Here is a 14112-nt window from a genome sequence, read left to right on the forward strand (position 1 = left end):
CAAAATTTTAAACATATTTTTATCTATACACACACATACCTATATACACAGAGAAAGAACTTCCTTTAACTCATCATCCATGTATTCATCACCTGATTTCAGTGATGATCAACTCATGGCCAATATTGTTTTATCTATGTGCTCATCTACTCTCTCATCCTCAGACTTTCAGAGTATTTTGAAGCAAATACCAGAGATCATTATAATTTTATTACATATCTTAATGTCATTGAGTTAATTCTTACTAGAGAAATAGTTCATAGAAGAATCGTTTTCTCTTAGCTAAGTTGAAATATAATCTTATGATTGCTGTTTAAAATATTACTTTTGGAAGTTCATTATTTTAAGTATTAACTAAACTTTGAAGAGTCTTCAGGAAAATTGAAAAGTTGCCAATAATGAGAATACTTAACTTCTATTGAATTCTTTGACATGCCAGCCACTGTGCTTAACATATTTACTCTATCTATCTCAACAACTCTGCAAAGCAGGTAGTATTATTCCTAAGTACAGATGGAGAAACTCCGACTCAGAGATGTTAAAGAACTTGTTCAATGTCAAGCAACTAGTAAGGGCAAAGATGAGAGGCACACTCAGATATTATTCATTGTTTAATCTTTTAAGTTATGAAATAATTGAATTAAAGCTATTTAGGGGGATATACCTAGTATGAATAAAGAATATCTTAAAGAATTGAGAAGAGATTAGAAGTCTGTGGCCAGTTTTGTCACACAGTGTCACACGTTTTAGGAGCATCACTTATTCCCATCCCTCCTTACATGGCAAAATTCTACTCATTTTTCTCCTCAGCTGAATGACTTATTTTCCACAGTTGAAATCACGAAGACACACCTGCCTCTTTACAAAGTCATAGAAATTGTGTTGGACCCCACGTTATAATTTCTCAAATGGGAATGATGCACTATATGTCCACTCCTTCTTTTTCCTTTCTTATCAGATATTCTTTTCCTCAGGATGGCATTTGTTTGATTTAAAAAAGCAGTAAAATGTAAAGGCATCTCCCAGCATGCTTCAAGGACCATTTGAAAAAGTTGTAAAATAAGTGGAATATTATAGCTACTATTCTTGATATTACATTAATCTAATTACAAGATACAAAGGTTGGTTTGTTTATCTTATTAAGGTATGACATCAAACTGTTAAAAACTATGCTGATCACTATGCTCCTAGGCTAGATATCTCGAATTTAATTTTGGAAAACATAGTCCTTGTGAACTCAGTTTGTTTAAAACTGAACAGTTTTATTTCCACAAAGTTGATTCCCCTTTGGATTTGGGAGACAGTCGAGTATAATGAGAGGAAAATAAGCTTTGGAATATGACCTGGATTGAATCCTGGCTCTATCACTGGCAGTCCTGTGAGCTTGCACAGTTTCTTAACCTTAGTTAACTCATCTATCAAATGGGGAAAATGGCCTTGCCTCCCATGATTGTTCTAAAGATTAATAATAATATATAAAACTCCCAGCCTTAGTTGGTACTCAGCAGATGGAAGCAGCAGCCATCACCTCTCAAACATGCTTTGCTCATTCTGGCTTTGGGGCTTTTGTTTTTTGCTCTCTTCTATGTTGCAGTGTCAGGTTTCTTTCTCCTTCCCCTAACTTACCTCTTACTACTTTTTTTAATGTTGAACTCAAGCTTTCTGTCTTCCATAAAGCTTCCTCTGTCAACTCAGTTCACAGTGATAACTCTCTTTCCTCTGACACTTTGCCTCTGCCACTCATTTAGCATTCATTCTGCCATTTGCATGTTCACTTAAATGTCCTGTCTTCTCAGTTGAACAGTAATATTCTCAAGGGCAGGGACTCTCATAATAATCAACTGGCAATAAATGTTACTTGTCAGTGGAAGTGAATTCTTTAAGGTAGACATAATGCCATTTAGAAAATTACCTTTCCTTTTTGTCTCTTGTTTCAGGGTGCCTGACCATTATTATGGTTATGAAAAATAAATCTTTATTCCCTGAAAAGACTTGATGTTAATCAGATAGTTTACTACTCATTTGAGTAATTTTTTTTTGGGTTATTTGAGGAAAATGTTAAAGCATATATTAGATTGACAAATACATAATAGTTACAAAACATGAAATTTACAAAAAACCATGAAAATATGCTGTTTGAAGGTTGTGTGGCACTGTATTTACTTTCATTTCTTTCATTCAGGATCATAAAGATGAAGTAACTTGTGTAACATATAATTGGAATGACTGCTACATTGCTTCTGGATCTCTCAGTGGTGAAATTATTTTGCACAGTGTAACCACTAATTTATCTAGTACTCCTTTTGGCCATGGTAGTAACCAGGTACAGTATGGGTTTATTCAAAATAAAGTTGATAAGATAGATTTTTTAATTATCTTACATAAGACAATGAATTTGAGTTTTTAAAATTGAGTATTTTAAATTTGCATTTAGCTCACTCAAAAAACTTTGGTAGCTATTCTTTAATGGTAGTATGCAAAAGCTAATTCATACTAGATGATGGTGCTTACATGAGTTCGGTTATGCCACTGAATAGTCACATGCTCCTAGAACTTAACTATGTATAAAAAATACAGATAATTGTTAATAGATTAAGCCAAAGGAATGGATATTAATTATATGACATTACAATTATAGAAGTGTTGCATAGCTTAAGCTATGTCAGCTACAAGACAGATACTTATGTTCATAAATACTCTGTTTGGTGGACATGGAATAATTGTATTGGGTTGGCAAAAAGTTCGTTTGGTTAATGAATCCATTGTTCAATAAAGTTCTTGGTGAAAATGAAAAACGTCTTTTATTTTTACTTAAAACCGAACGAACTTTTTGGCTAACCCAATATTTAGGCACAGGGTAAATTGAGTTTTCTTTTTTGTTTGTTTCAAGTATGTGATAGTTAAAGTATCAAAGCATATTTATGTATTTCAGGTTAATACGAGTATTTAGGGAAAATTTTTATAAAGGAAAATTAGTCAATTATTGAATTTTTTTCTTTATAAAAAATTAGTCTATAAAATTCTTAAAAGAATAAATTCAGTTTCTCAAGAAATCTAATTCTTGGCTAACTTTCCATGAAATTCTCCACAGGAATTTCCTATGAGGTGAAACTTCTTTTAATCTTTTTATTGTAATCACTTTGGCCATAAGTATTATTAGATAAAATATGGGAGCTCTTCAATTTTGAAAGCATTAAAATCATTATTTGAATAGTATTTAGTGCTTAAGGAAAATTTAATGGATATTAAAAATGTACAGAAAAAAGTCTTTTCTCAGATTTCATATGTATTGAGGTAATAAAAGAGATGTACATATAAATGATATTATGGAAGATTGATGAAAAACAATCTTATGGTGATCCAGAACAGAGAAGACTGTCTGATCGGGAATAAAATAGAGAAAATTGAAGGAGGGAGGATTTCAGCTGGGTCTAAGGCTTATAACTGATTTTGTTTTACTAGTATATAAACTGACCTCTGACAGTTGTTTGATTCTAGCTTGTATTAGGGTTAGCTCTTTACATGTCCACATTATAGTTGGAACCGTGTCTTGTTTCTTTGTACTCAGCCATTGTCTAACTTTGTGCCTTATATGGAAAAGATCCTCAATAAATATATGAGTAGATGAATACATTTAAAGATAACAAAGATTTTAATAGGCTAATAAAGAACTTTGGGAGAGGGATACTTTATATAGAGGAAATCATATGAACAAAAACAAAGAGAAAGGAAAGCATATGGGTTTTATATAGGGCTAATGTGAGAAAAAGATTAGAAAGGTAAGCAGGAACATAGTGTTGATGTGGGACTTTGAATGCCAGACCAAAGTTTGGCTTTTATTTTGGAAGGCATTTAGGGAACTCAGAATTTTTTGATTAGTTGAATATTAGAATCATAGAAACCTTGAACTGAGAAAAGCCTTTAGAGGTAATCTCACTTTCTGCATTTTATGGATGAGGATAAGTGATTTGCCACAGAGAATGTATTAATATTGTCATAAAAATAGGAAATAATATTTTGTTTTTGTAATTTTTTTGGTTATTTGTATTATGATAATGGAAACATAAAACCTAAGCCCACAGAAGTTGGAACTATTGGAAAAAAATCGTATCTAGTGTTCAGATGCCTTGCTTTTTAAAGAAATAGAGTAATCTTCTCCTTCCTCTTTTTTCTTTTTCCTCTTTTTCTTCTTCCTCTTCCTCTTCTTTCTTCTTCTTCTCTCTCTTCTTCCTCTTCCTCCTCCTCTCTTCTTTGGTGTATTAGAAGCATGCTAAATTTAGATTTATAAATTCTGGGTTGACTTTTCAGTAACATAAATATTAGGTCAGATACTACCATGTATATTCTTAGATTTCAGTTTTTTTTGTATTTTGCTAGAGAGTTTTCTTATTAAAACAAAAGATGAAGGAATAGTCCTGAAAACATTAGGTTTGGTTATTGCTCTTGGCCTTATTGTGTGTAAAATCTTAAAGTTTTAAAAATTGAGATAACTTACATATAATAAAGTACATATATCTTAAATACACAGCTTGATGAATTTTTATACATACATACACCTGTGTAACTACATACTACCAGAATCAAGATACAGAATCTTAATCCTTTCCAGTCACTACCTCATATTTCTTAAAAGAATTGTATGTGTCTGGTTTCTCTTAGTCTTCATTATGTTTGCTTTGTTGCATGGAATAATAGTAGTTCATACTGTTTTACTACTGTGTAGTATTCCGTTATATGGATGTGCCACAATTTATTTATCCATTCTACTGTTGATGGACACATGAACTGTTTCCAGTTTGTAGCTATTGTGAGAAAGCTACTATGAATATTCTTATATAAGTCTTTTTATGGATATATGTTTTCATTTCTCTTGAGTAAATACTCAGGATTGAAATTGCTGGGTCTTAGGGTAGCCATCAATTTTTACTTTATTAAAAATTGCCGTAAAGGTTTTAAAGTGCTTGTGCCATTGTGTACTTCTCCCAACAATGTATGTGAGATCCAGCTGCTCCACGTTTTTGCTCATACCAAATATTGTCTATCTTATTAACTTTAACCACTTTGATGGTTGTGTAGTTGTCTCATTGTGGTTTTAATTTGCATTTTTTCTATGTTGAATGAGTTGGCATACTTTTATATACTGTCTTTTGTGAGGTCACTGTTCAAGTCTGTTTCTCTTTTTTGTTTGGGGTTATTTCTGTTTTTCTGATTGATTTATAGTTTATTCTGTATTCCAGATGGAGTCATCTTTTGGATATACATGTTGCATATATCTTCCTTTAGCCTACGGCTTGCCTTTCCACTCTCTTAATGCCTTTAAAAAAAAATGAACAGAAGTTCTTAAATTTATGTCTATTATGCTCCATTTCAAATTAATTTTTGTATATGGTGTGAGATGGGGTTCATCTTTCCATACAGGTATATAATTATGCCAACATTATTTATTACAAAGACCATCCGATTGCCACTGGGGTGAGTGTAGGTGGTGAGAGGGTTCGGAGAGCATTCAGGCAGAGGTTATCACCTTGTAGAATTCTTACCACCATTTATTGTGTTTCAAGTATAGTGATCATTGCTTTGTATTACATTTTCTCATTTATTCTTTGCTACTCACTTTTGAGGTATAGGTTATTCTCATTTTACAAGTGAGAAAACTGAGATTCCAGGACTTTCTGATCACAAGATTCTTAATTGACTGATCTGAAGGTCGACCCTTGAAGAGTGGTAGGATTGTTTCCTTTTGAATCTCTTTCTAGCTCAGGGGCAGCTGAATGTATAAGGATTTGAGGATCCAAACTTCTGGAAACTTTGCAGTATTCTCTTGTCACTTTGTGCAGGAGTTCAACATTTATTCTTATCTCTTCTTCACATGAAAAAAAATTTTTTTAAATTCTAGGTGACAGGTTGCTGTATTGTTGATTTTCAAAGGATTTTTTTCTTTGATTACTTTGCATGGCAAAACTGAATATATCTTCTAGTTTAGGAAAACAGTAATGCTCAAAGCTTATCTCTTGTGCAAGGTCAGATGAACCAGAACCTAGATTTTCATGTTCTTGCAGCCTCTTGCTTGGGCAGTTGGCATCTCTATAAGCTTTTTTGGTATAGCTTTATGTTGTAAATCCCACATTTATTTGGAGAGGTAGCTGTGTGAACCTGGGCAAGTGACTTAACTCTCAAGCCTCCTTTTCCTTAACTGTCAAGTGAGAATGAAAATATACTTTCAACAGGGCTTTGTTTGTTTTTGGGTTTTTTTTGTTTTTTGTTTTTGGTCTAGATGAGATGCTAACATAGTTCCTAACATGTGGAGATTAGGGAGCTTTAGTGTGAACTTTTAATGAATAATCATATTAATTTACTAAAATAGCTTTTGTGATTTACTTCTGCAAACTGGTTTGAACATCTTTAGGTTTAATGCCTTCCCTCCAAACCCCTGCTAATTAACCAGTTGTAACTTGACCTCAGTAATCATATTTTGTGTTTTAGAGCAACTTAGAATAAGGAGAGCATTAAAGAAGGTGAAGAAATCGAACTGGAATGTGTTGGCTTTTTCCCTTTTCCTGGAACAAATGTTTATATATTTTTCGTGTACTATATTATTTCATTTTTCTCTACAACATTAAAGCAGAGTGCATGGGTTAGGAAACACCAGTTGGCCTCTGTATATGTAAGTATGAAGTCTCAGTTTTCTTAGTGAAGAAAGTCACAGTTATGATTTTGTATACTTATGTTTCCATTTTACAGGCAGCATAATTGAAATCTGTGGAGGTTTTTTTTTTTATTAAGATTCCTCACAATTCATTTACAATTTCAAGTATATTAAATATTCATTTTTTAAATTTAAACAATGTTCATAAAAATTTCAAGTCTGTCTAAAAATTGACATAATTCAATTCCAATACACTGTCACCCAGCCCATTTTCTACGCTGACGGTTTTACTATAGGGTTTGGGTTTTTGAGAAAAATAGTAGGTAGGGCACATATAATGATTCAATTAAAATTTTCTATTTTTGTTTCCGTGAACAATCAAGAATTTGAAATCTTTAAAAATCATCAAATTGATTTCTTAGCAAAAGTGACAAAACCATGGAGTCTCACTGAATCTGCATTATACTGAATTTCATATTGGAAATGAGATTGCCTGAATATATTGAGAATCTTACTTTGAAGTGTCTGAGCTGAATTGAAGCTATTCGTTTTTTGTGGATCGCAGTGTCTGTCTGCAGGGGAGAAAGAGCCTTACTGCTTCTGCAGAGCTGCCAGGGCTGACAGACTCCTTAGAATATAATTGCAAGTCGCTATTTGGCAAGTTCAGCAGCTTAGGCTCACAAATAGGTTAACCTGTGTTGCCTTTCTCAGACGGCAGCCTTTTTGAAAGCAGTTTAAAAGTGGATCTATTTTATTGATTCCTTAGATTTAAAAGTGATTTTTTAAATGCAATGTCTGTGAGATTTTAAATATAACATTTTTCAGTATATGTTAAATAAGTCCATTTTCTTCAGTTAAATTTTTGACATTTTAGGTATAGCTTTTGTAAGTATTAATAAGCCTTATGAGTACGGAGATCTGGTAAACAATTATTAATTACATTTTTAAAATAATTATTTGATCAAGAATGAATTTAATTCCAGTTTGGTTAACTTGGTTGACTGGTTTTGTTTATACCTGAACTTTGGCACTCAAAAAGTTTGACTGACTACAAAGCTTTATATCTAGAATAGTGGTTTCCTTTATGTTATATGGGAATGTTGGTATACAGTTATATACTATGGTATAATATGTTCTTGATTCTCTTTATATATTTCTTTAGTATTTGTATACTTTTCTAGCCTTTATATTATGTTTTTGAGCAGTTTTATGATTGACATGTTGGCATAAAATAAACTTGTATGTTTTTATATATTCTTAAAGTATAATTTTTCCTTTTGTTCTTCTCTTCTAAATTTTCTTTAATAGGAAGTGATTTGAAGAATGTTTTCTTGCAGTTTCTCTGTATAGCTCTGTCTTCCTTCCATAAAGTTATAATCATTCTGTTGGTCCAATCTTGTCTTCTGCTTTTTCTTATTAGTGTTCTATCCCAGGTATTCTCATATTGCTAGTCTTCATAACTATAACTTTTAATGGCTACATAATATTCCATTGTTCAAATGCCACAGCTTATTTAAACATTTCTGTATTTTAGGTATTTTCCAAATTTTTATAATCACGAGTAACATATGTTAATATTGTTTCCATGAGTGTGTGTTTTCTGCTTTTGGCTTTTTCCTTGAGGTTACAAACTCTCTTTCAACATAACTGAGTAGTAGCAGGCTCACATTTTCTCTCCTTGAGGAGTTCAAGTGTGTTACTCTATCATTTTTGGTCTCAAATGTCTGATGATAATTTAAGTATTTTTTTCTTATAAGTCACTTGTTCTTTTTCCCTGTATGTCCAAAAGATTTTTTTTTCCCTTTAAAATTCAGTAATTTTACTAGACTATGTCTTGGTGTTGGTCATTCTGTATTGCTATTCATAGGTACATGGTATGCTCAGTTAACATGTAGTTTCAAATCTTTTCTTCTTTCAGGAAGTTTTCTTGAACTATAGTTTTTAGTATTTGATATTTTCTTTATCTTTGTTTTTTCCTTGTTGCATCTTCTTATCTTCAGTGATTTACTACTGTCTCTCAAATCATTTTTAACTTTTTCCTTATTTTTGATTTTTAAAAAGTCTTTCCTTTTTGACCTATCTTTACGGTATTATTTGTTGTATTTATTCATTCTGTATTCCTTTTACCTTTAATGAAGGCTACATAATGTAGCCTTCATTTTTAAAAGGATTAAAATTTCTAATTGCTTTCCAAGTTCTGACATCTCATTTCTGAGTTTTCTAATTCTGATTTATGTTGTTTTTGAAGGTCTTGTGTCATTTTATTGTCTTTCTGGTCATCTGTTGAGAATGTCTTTCTTCTTGTTCTCTTTGTTCTCATAATAACTTTGTATGATAACTCAGATAACTTTGATTTATCTGTGAAGTCAGTTTCCCTGAACTCCTAGACAGAGATGGAGTTTAGAGGGTATCTTTTCTAACTTTTCTGAGGTTGCTTGGCTTTGTGCTACTCCTGTACTTATATGTGAATTTTCACTTTCCTTCAACTATATTGACTCCATCCCATTCAGTTTGTTTCCACTCTTAGTAGTGTCTTCTCAGTATGGTGCCCTGACCTGGGAAGGAGATGCCTTGGCTGGACAGTTTTGGGAGTTCATTGGAGCTAAACTGCTCTAGCCCTTCAGACCTTTCTGCAAACCTCCTGCACAGAACCACTAATGCATTGGATATTCCTGGTCTAGCTGATGTTATCAATTGGCCACCATGCTTTCCTGTGAATACCTTTTGGCTATTTGGGGCTTTTCCTGTTCTCAGATCTGTCTCAGTCCCTGTAATTTCCTTCTGCTTCCTCTTGCACAGATACTAATACTATGAAGGACTATGGCTGTTAAATGTTTGACTTACTAATGTGTATTTTGGGGCTCATGGGGATACCTGATGGTCTAGTTTTGTTGTAAATGTTTTCATGGGGTTTTAGTTTTGCTATTTGGTTTGCTATCTATCTGTAAAGCACACACACACACATACGCACACACTCACATACTTCTACTCACTGTCTGTGCTGGGATTCCCCAAGACCAGGTTTGATGTTTCACTAGGAGGACTCACAGGACTCAACATGTGTTCATACACATGGCTATGATTTATTACAGTGAAAGGATACAAAGCAAAATCAGCAAAGGGAAAAAGGTGCATTGGGTGAAGTCCCAAGGAAGCCAAGTATAAACTTCCAAGAGTGTTCTCTCAGTGGAGAGGATGTACTTAATTTCCCCAGCATCAAATTGTGACAACATGTATGGCACATTGTCTACAGGGAAGCTTGTTAGAGACTCATTGGCCAGGGACTTTATTGGAGGTTGGTTACCTAGGCACCCTCTACCTAGCATGTACCGAAATTCCAAACTCTAATAAGGAAAGCAGGTGTTCAGCCATGGTTCAGCCATAAACCATATCTTTTGCACAAACAGTTTAGGCACAGTGAGCCACTCTTATCAGTCGGTGAGCCACTCTCTTCAGCTAGTGTGGTGGGAACCCTCCAAAAATCCAAGTTCCAAGACTCCAGCCAAGGGCCAATCTTGAAAGCAGGACTTTGCAAAGATAAGCAGTCTCAGGCCTGCTTGTGCACACATACACACACAAATGGGGGGATTCAGGGAGATTAAAAAACTCTGCCACCATCATAACCTCTATCTTCTCAGAGTCCTCCAGTTACAGGGACTTTAAGCAAGGCAGATTTACGTTCAGATTTCCAGTTTTGAAGAGGTTATTGCTGCAATAGTGTGAAGGATGGATAGCAAGCCATTGAGAATGGAAATGGGCAGTAGCTCAGGTGACAGATGATTGGTGCTTGAAATAAGACACTGGGAATGAAGAAGAGGGAGGAATGGAGTTGAACGGATACTGTATATTTATGAGTGTGTATATGTATGTATGTTTGTATATGTACATGCATATATATATATATATAGTCATATATGTATCAGAGACTATAAAGCTATAAGAACGTGAATGTACATTCCTATCTCTGTGAAGGGGAGACTTTTCTAAGTGTAGGAACAACGTCATAAGTCATGGGACAAGTTTGATGTATTTAAGTACATAAAAATCTAAAATCTGACAAAAAGCAAGACAATAAAAATCAACAAAGTTGAAAAGAAAATGGGGAAAATATTTATGTCTATGAGAGCATTAATGTCCTTATTATATTAAGATCAATTGCAAATTAGTATTTTAAAAATCTTAATAGCCCAATAGAAAATAAGCAAAGTAGATTAATGGGCAGTTCACAAAAGAAGGAAGATAAATGGTCACTTAGCATTTTTCAACCGAGCACCTTTAAAGCGTGAACAACAATAAAATACAAATTCTTTTATAAAGTAGCAATTTTAAAAAATAATAGTAGGGTACTTGGAAATTGGAAATAACCTAAGTGTCCATCATTAGATTATTTAGACAAATTGATATACTCATGCATTCATATATTATCCAGCTATTAAAATCATGTAGTAGAAGATATTAATAACACAGCTAACTTTATAATAATAAAGTATGGTCCCAAGTTTGCTGTTGGTACTTTACTCAAACGCAAACATACATATACACAGAAAAATACTTAGAGGATATCTTCCAAATTATTAACCAGTTTTTCTCTAGGTGGTAGGATTATGGATGGTTTTTTTTTTTTTCCTTTTTGTGATTTTTTTAAAAAAACATTTCCAAATATTTATAGCAGGGGTCAGCAAATTATGACCTATAAGCTGGCTGTTATTTTTCCTAGAAGTATCTTGAATAGGGAACAAGATAGGGACTTAATAAATGCTGTTGATACTAAAATGAGTTAATACTTATTTTAAATATAATTTAGATTAATATTTCATTTATCCAGGATCATTAGATATTCTCTTGATATTCTAAATAGATGATGATTTAATAGATGTAGAAAGTTCAGAAATGAAGGTCTGTTATCAAATAGGTAGAGGTGAGTTATTGACAGAAACGAGTGTGGCTACTTAAGGGTCTTTTAAAAACTTATATGTAAAAGATGCTCAAATGTATGGTACATGAATGAATGTGTGAGTCATGAACCTGTGAGAATAGTAGCAACGCCTACTATGTACCTGGCTTTTTGCAGAATTGCTATTTAATCCTTAAAGTAACCTTGACAGGCAAACAAAAGTGTTTTCTTTGTTGTACACGAGAACACTGAGGCTTGGAGAGTGTAAGAAGTTTTTTACCCAAGTCATACAGAGTTTGGCTCTACTTGAACGCAGGTTTATCTGAGAGGAAGATTTATGGTTATCTTTAGTCTTGTTTTTCTTTTCTAAATGAGTTGCCATATAGGTCCACAGAATTTGAGGCAATATATGGAATTTAGGTTTTGACTTAAGAAATTCATTTTTAATTATTTATTAAGTTTTACAGTGGTCCCTCCTTATCTGTGGGCGGTGCGTTCCAAGACCCCCAGTGGATGCCTGAAACTGCAGTTAGTACCGAACCCTGTGTATACTATGTGCTTTTCTACACATGCATACCTATAATAAAATTTAATTTATAAATTAGGCACAGTAAGAGATTAACAACAATAATGAAATAGAACAATTATAACAATATACTGTAATAAAAGTTTAGTGAATGTGGTCTCTCTTTCTCTCTCAAAATATCTTACTCTACAAATTTAGCGCCATTTCCATCCTAACTAAGCATTTATCACACACTGTGGCTGTAACTCACAGTTTGAGGTGCGCAGCAAAGCTAGCACTAATTTCTTTATCCTTCTTCATAATTTCATGGATAGAAGATTCATTCTTACCATAGTTTTTTTTCTTTCCTTATTATGATTAAGTTGAGAACTTTTACCTTTTCACTTAATGGAAGCAGTTCACCCAGCTTCTCTTTGGCATATCTGAATTGCCAATATCATTAGTGTTGCACTTTGGAGCCATTATTAAATAAAATAAGGGTTACTTGAACACAAGCACTGCAATACCTTGACAGTTGATTTGAGAGCTGAGATGCCTACTAAGTGACTAATGGGCAGGATACCCTGGACAAAGGGATGATTCACATCCTGGCGGGCTGGAGTGAGATTTCATCATGCTACTTAGTGCTCAATTTAATATTTTTGAATTGTTTATTGCTGGAATTTTCCATTTAATATTTTTGGACTGTGGTTGACCACGGTACGCACCTGAAACCATGGAAAGTGAAGTTGTGGACAAGGTAGGGACTACTGTATATAAAACGGTAAGCTCCTTGTTCCCTGCTGTATTCAAGCAGATTCCGGATGGCCCATATTTTAAGGATGTTTTAGCAAATTACTACTGTGCCTAAGAGGTTGAACTTTATGAACTTTGAGAATCTAGAAGGTCTATGATTTTATGGTGGTGTTTTGTTTTTAATGTTCTGCTTGTACATTTTATCCAAATTTAGATTATGTGAAGGACTATAACTATATGAACTCTTAAAATGCTACAGAAATCTTTTACGAATTAATATTTTGCTTATGTTTAGGTAGGTTGATATGTGACTCTGCAAACATGATAATTCACTAAGGCTCTCTATATCTTTTATATAGTCAAGGTCCATGTAGTTTATTTTTTCTTGAGTGTCGACCAGAGGAAAGATTTGTCTATTCAAATGGATATGTTTTTCCTCAACAAAAATGGAAAGTATAAACCAAAATTTTGTTTGTACTTTAGCCATATGAAAGTATAAACCAAAATTTTGTTTGTACTTTAGCCAAAATGGAAAGTATAAACCAAAATTTTGTTTGTACTTTAGCCATATGAAAATGAAGAGCCAAATTTAATGGTTGGCCGTAGTAATATCTTACCTTAGGTGTCAGGTTACAAATACTCTTGTTTCCTTAGACAGAATTTGTGTTATGTTATTCCTAAATATTTTTTCGTTGTTGAGGGCTAATACTTAATATTTTGAAACATCTTAGAAGTAGAATATGAGTTTTTTAATATATAAAAGCTAGTGGTTTTAAATCTTTTTGGAGTGTGATAGATTAGATAGAACAAACAAAAAGCCCTCAGATTTGACTTTTTGTTCTGTGGCAGTTTTATCTGGGACCTATATGTGTAGTTGATACCTGCCATCTAGAACGTGATTCATTGCTTGACTCCGGACTATAAACTGTTTGAAGGTGTCTTATAGCTAGTTTCCCACTCTTGTGGATTCTACTTAATATTCATTTCTATACTTATATTGCTATTTCTGTGTGGGGGAAAAAAATAGCTTAAATGTAAAATACTTAATTCTCAGCACAATAAATGATAATATCAGTCAAGTTTGAAAGCAACATTTTAGTAAAAGTAGATAAAATTCATCCAATTTTAATCTAAGACCTGTTTACTCAAACTGGATCTTTGTATATTCTTATCCAGCAGAAACTAGAAAGAATGTCTCCACTGCCTCTAGAGATGAGTGTTTTAGAGAAAGGCTCGCGTTGCCCTCAGGCCAAAGCTTTTGAAAGAATGGGTATATAGTCCACCCCCAGTCTAGAGTGTTGCCAGTTCCCC

The 14112-nt window shown here is 33.3% G+C and overlaps 1 protein-coding gene across 3 annotated transcripts in view; it reads left to right on the forward strand.

The window, feature by feature from the left end:
- Positions 1-14112, forward strand: part of NEDD1 (NEDD1 gamma-tubulin ring complex targeting factor) — a 45905-nt gene that overhangs the window by 10507 nt on the left and 21286 nt on the right. For all 3 annotated transcript variants that reach the window (XM_036866561.1, XM_036866563.1, XM_036866562.1), the window contains exon 5: positions 2183-2323. In XM_036866561.1, coding sequence (XP_036722456.1) covers positions 2183-2323 — 141 coding nt within the window. The remainder of the gene's footprint in view (positions 1-2182; positions 2324-14112) is intronic.

This window comes from Balaenoptera musculus, chromosome 10, assembly GCF_009873245.2.
Source record: "Balaenoptera musculus isolate JJ_BM4_2016_0621 chromosome 10, mBalMus1.pri.v3, whole genome shotgun sequence".
Classification (NCBI taxonomy): domain Eukaryota; kingdom Metazoa; phylum Chordata; class Mammalia; order Artiodactyla; family Balaenopteridae; genus Balaenoptera; species Balaenoptera musculus.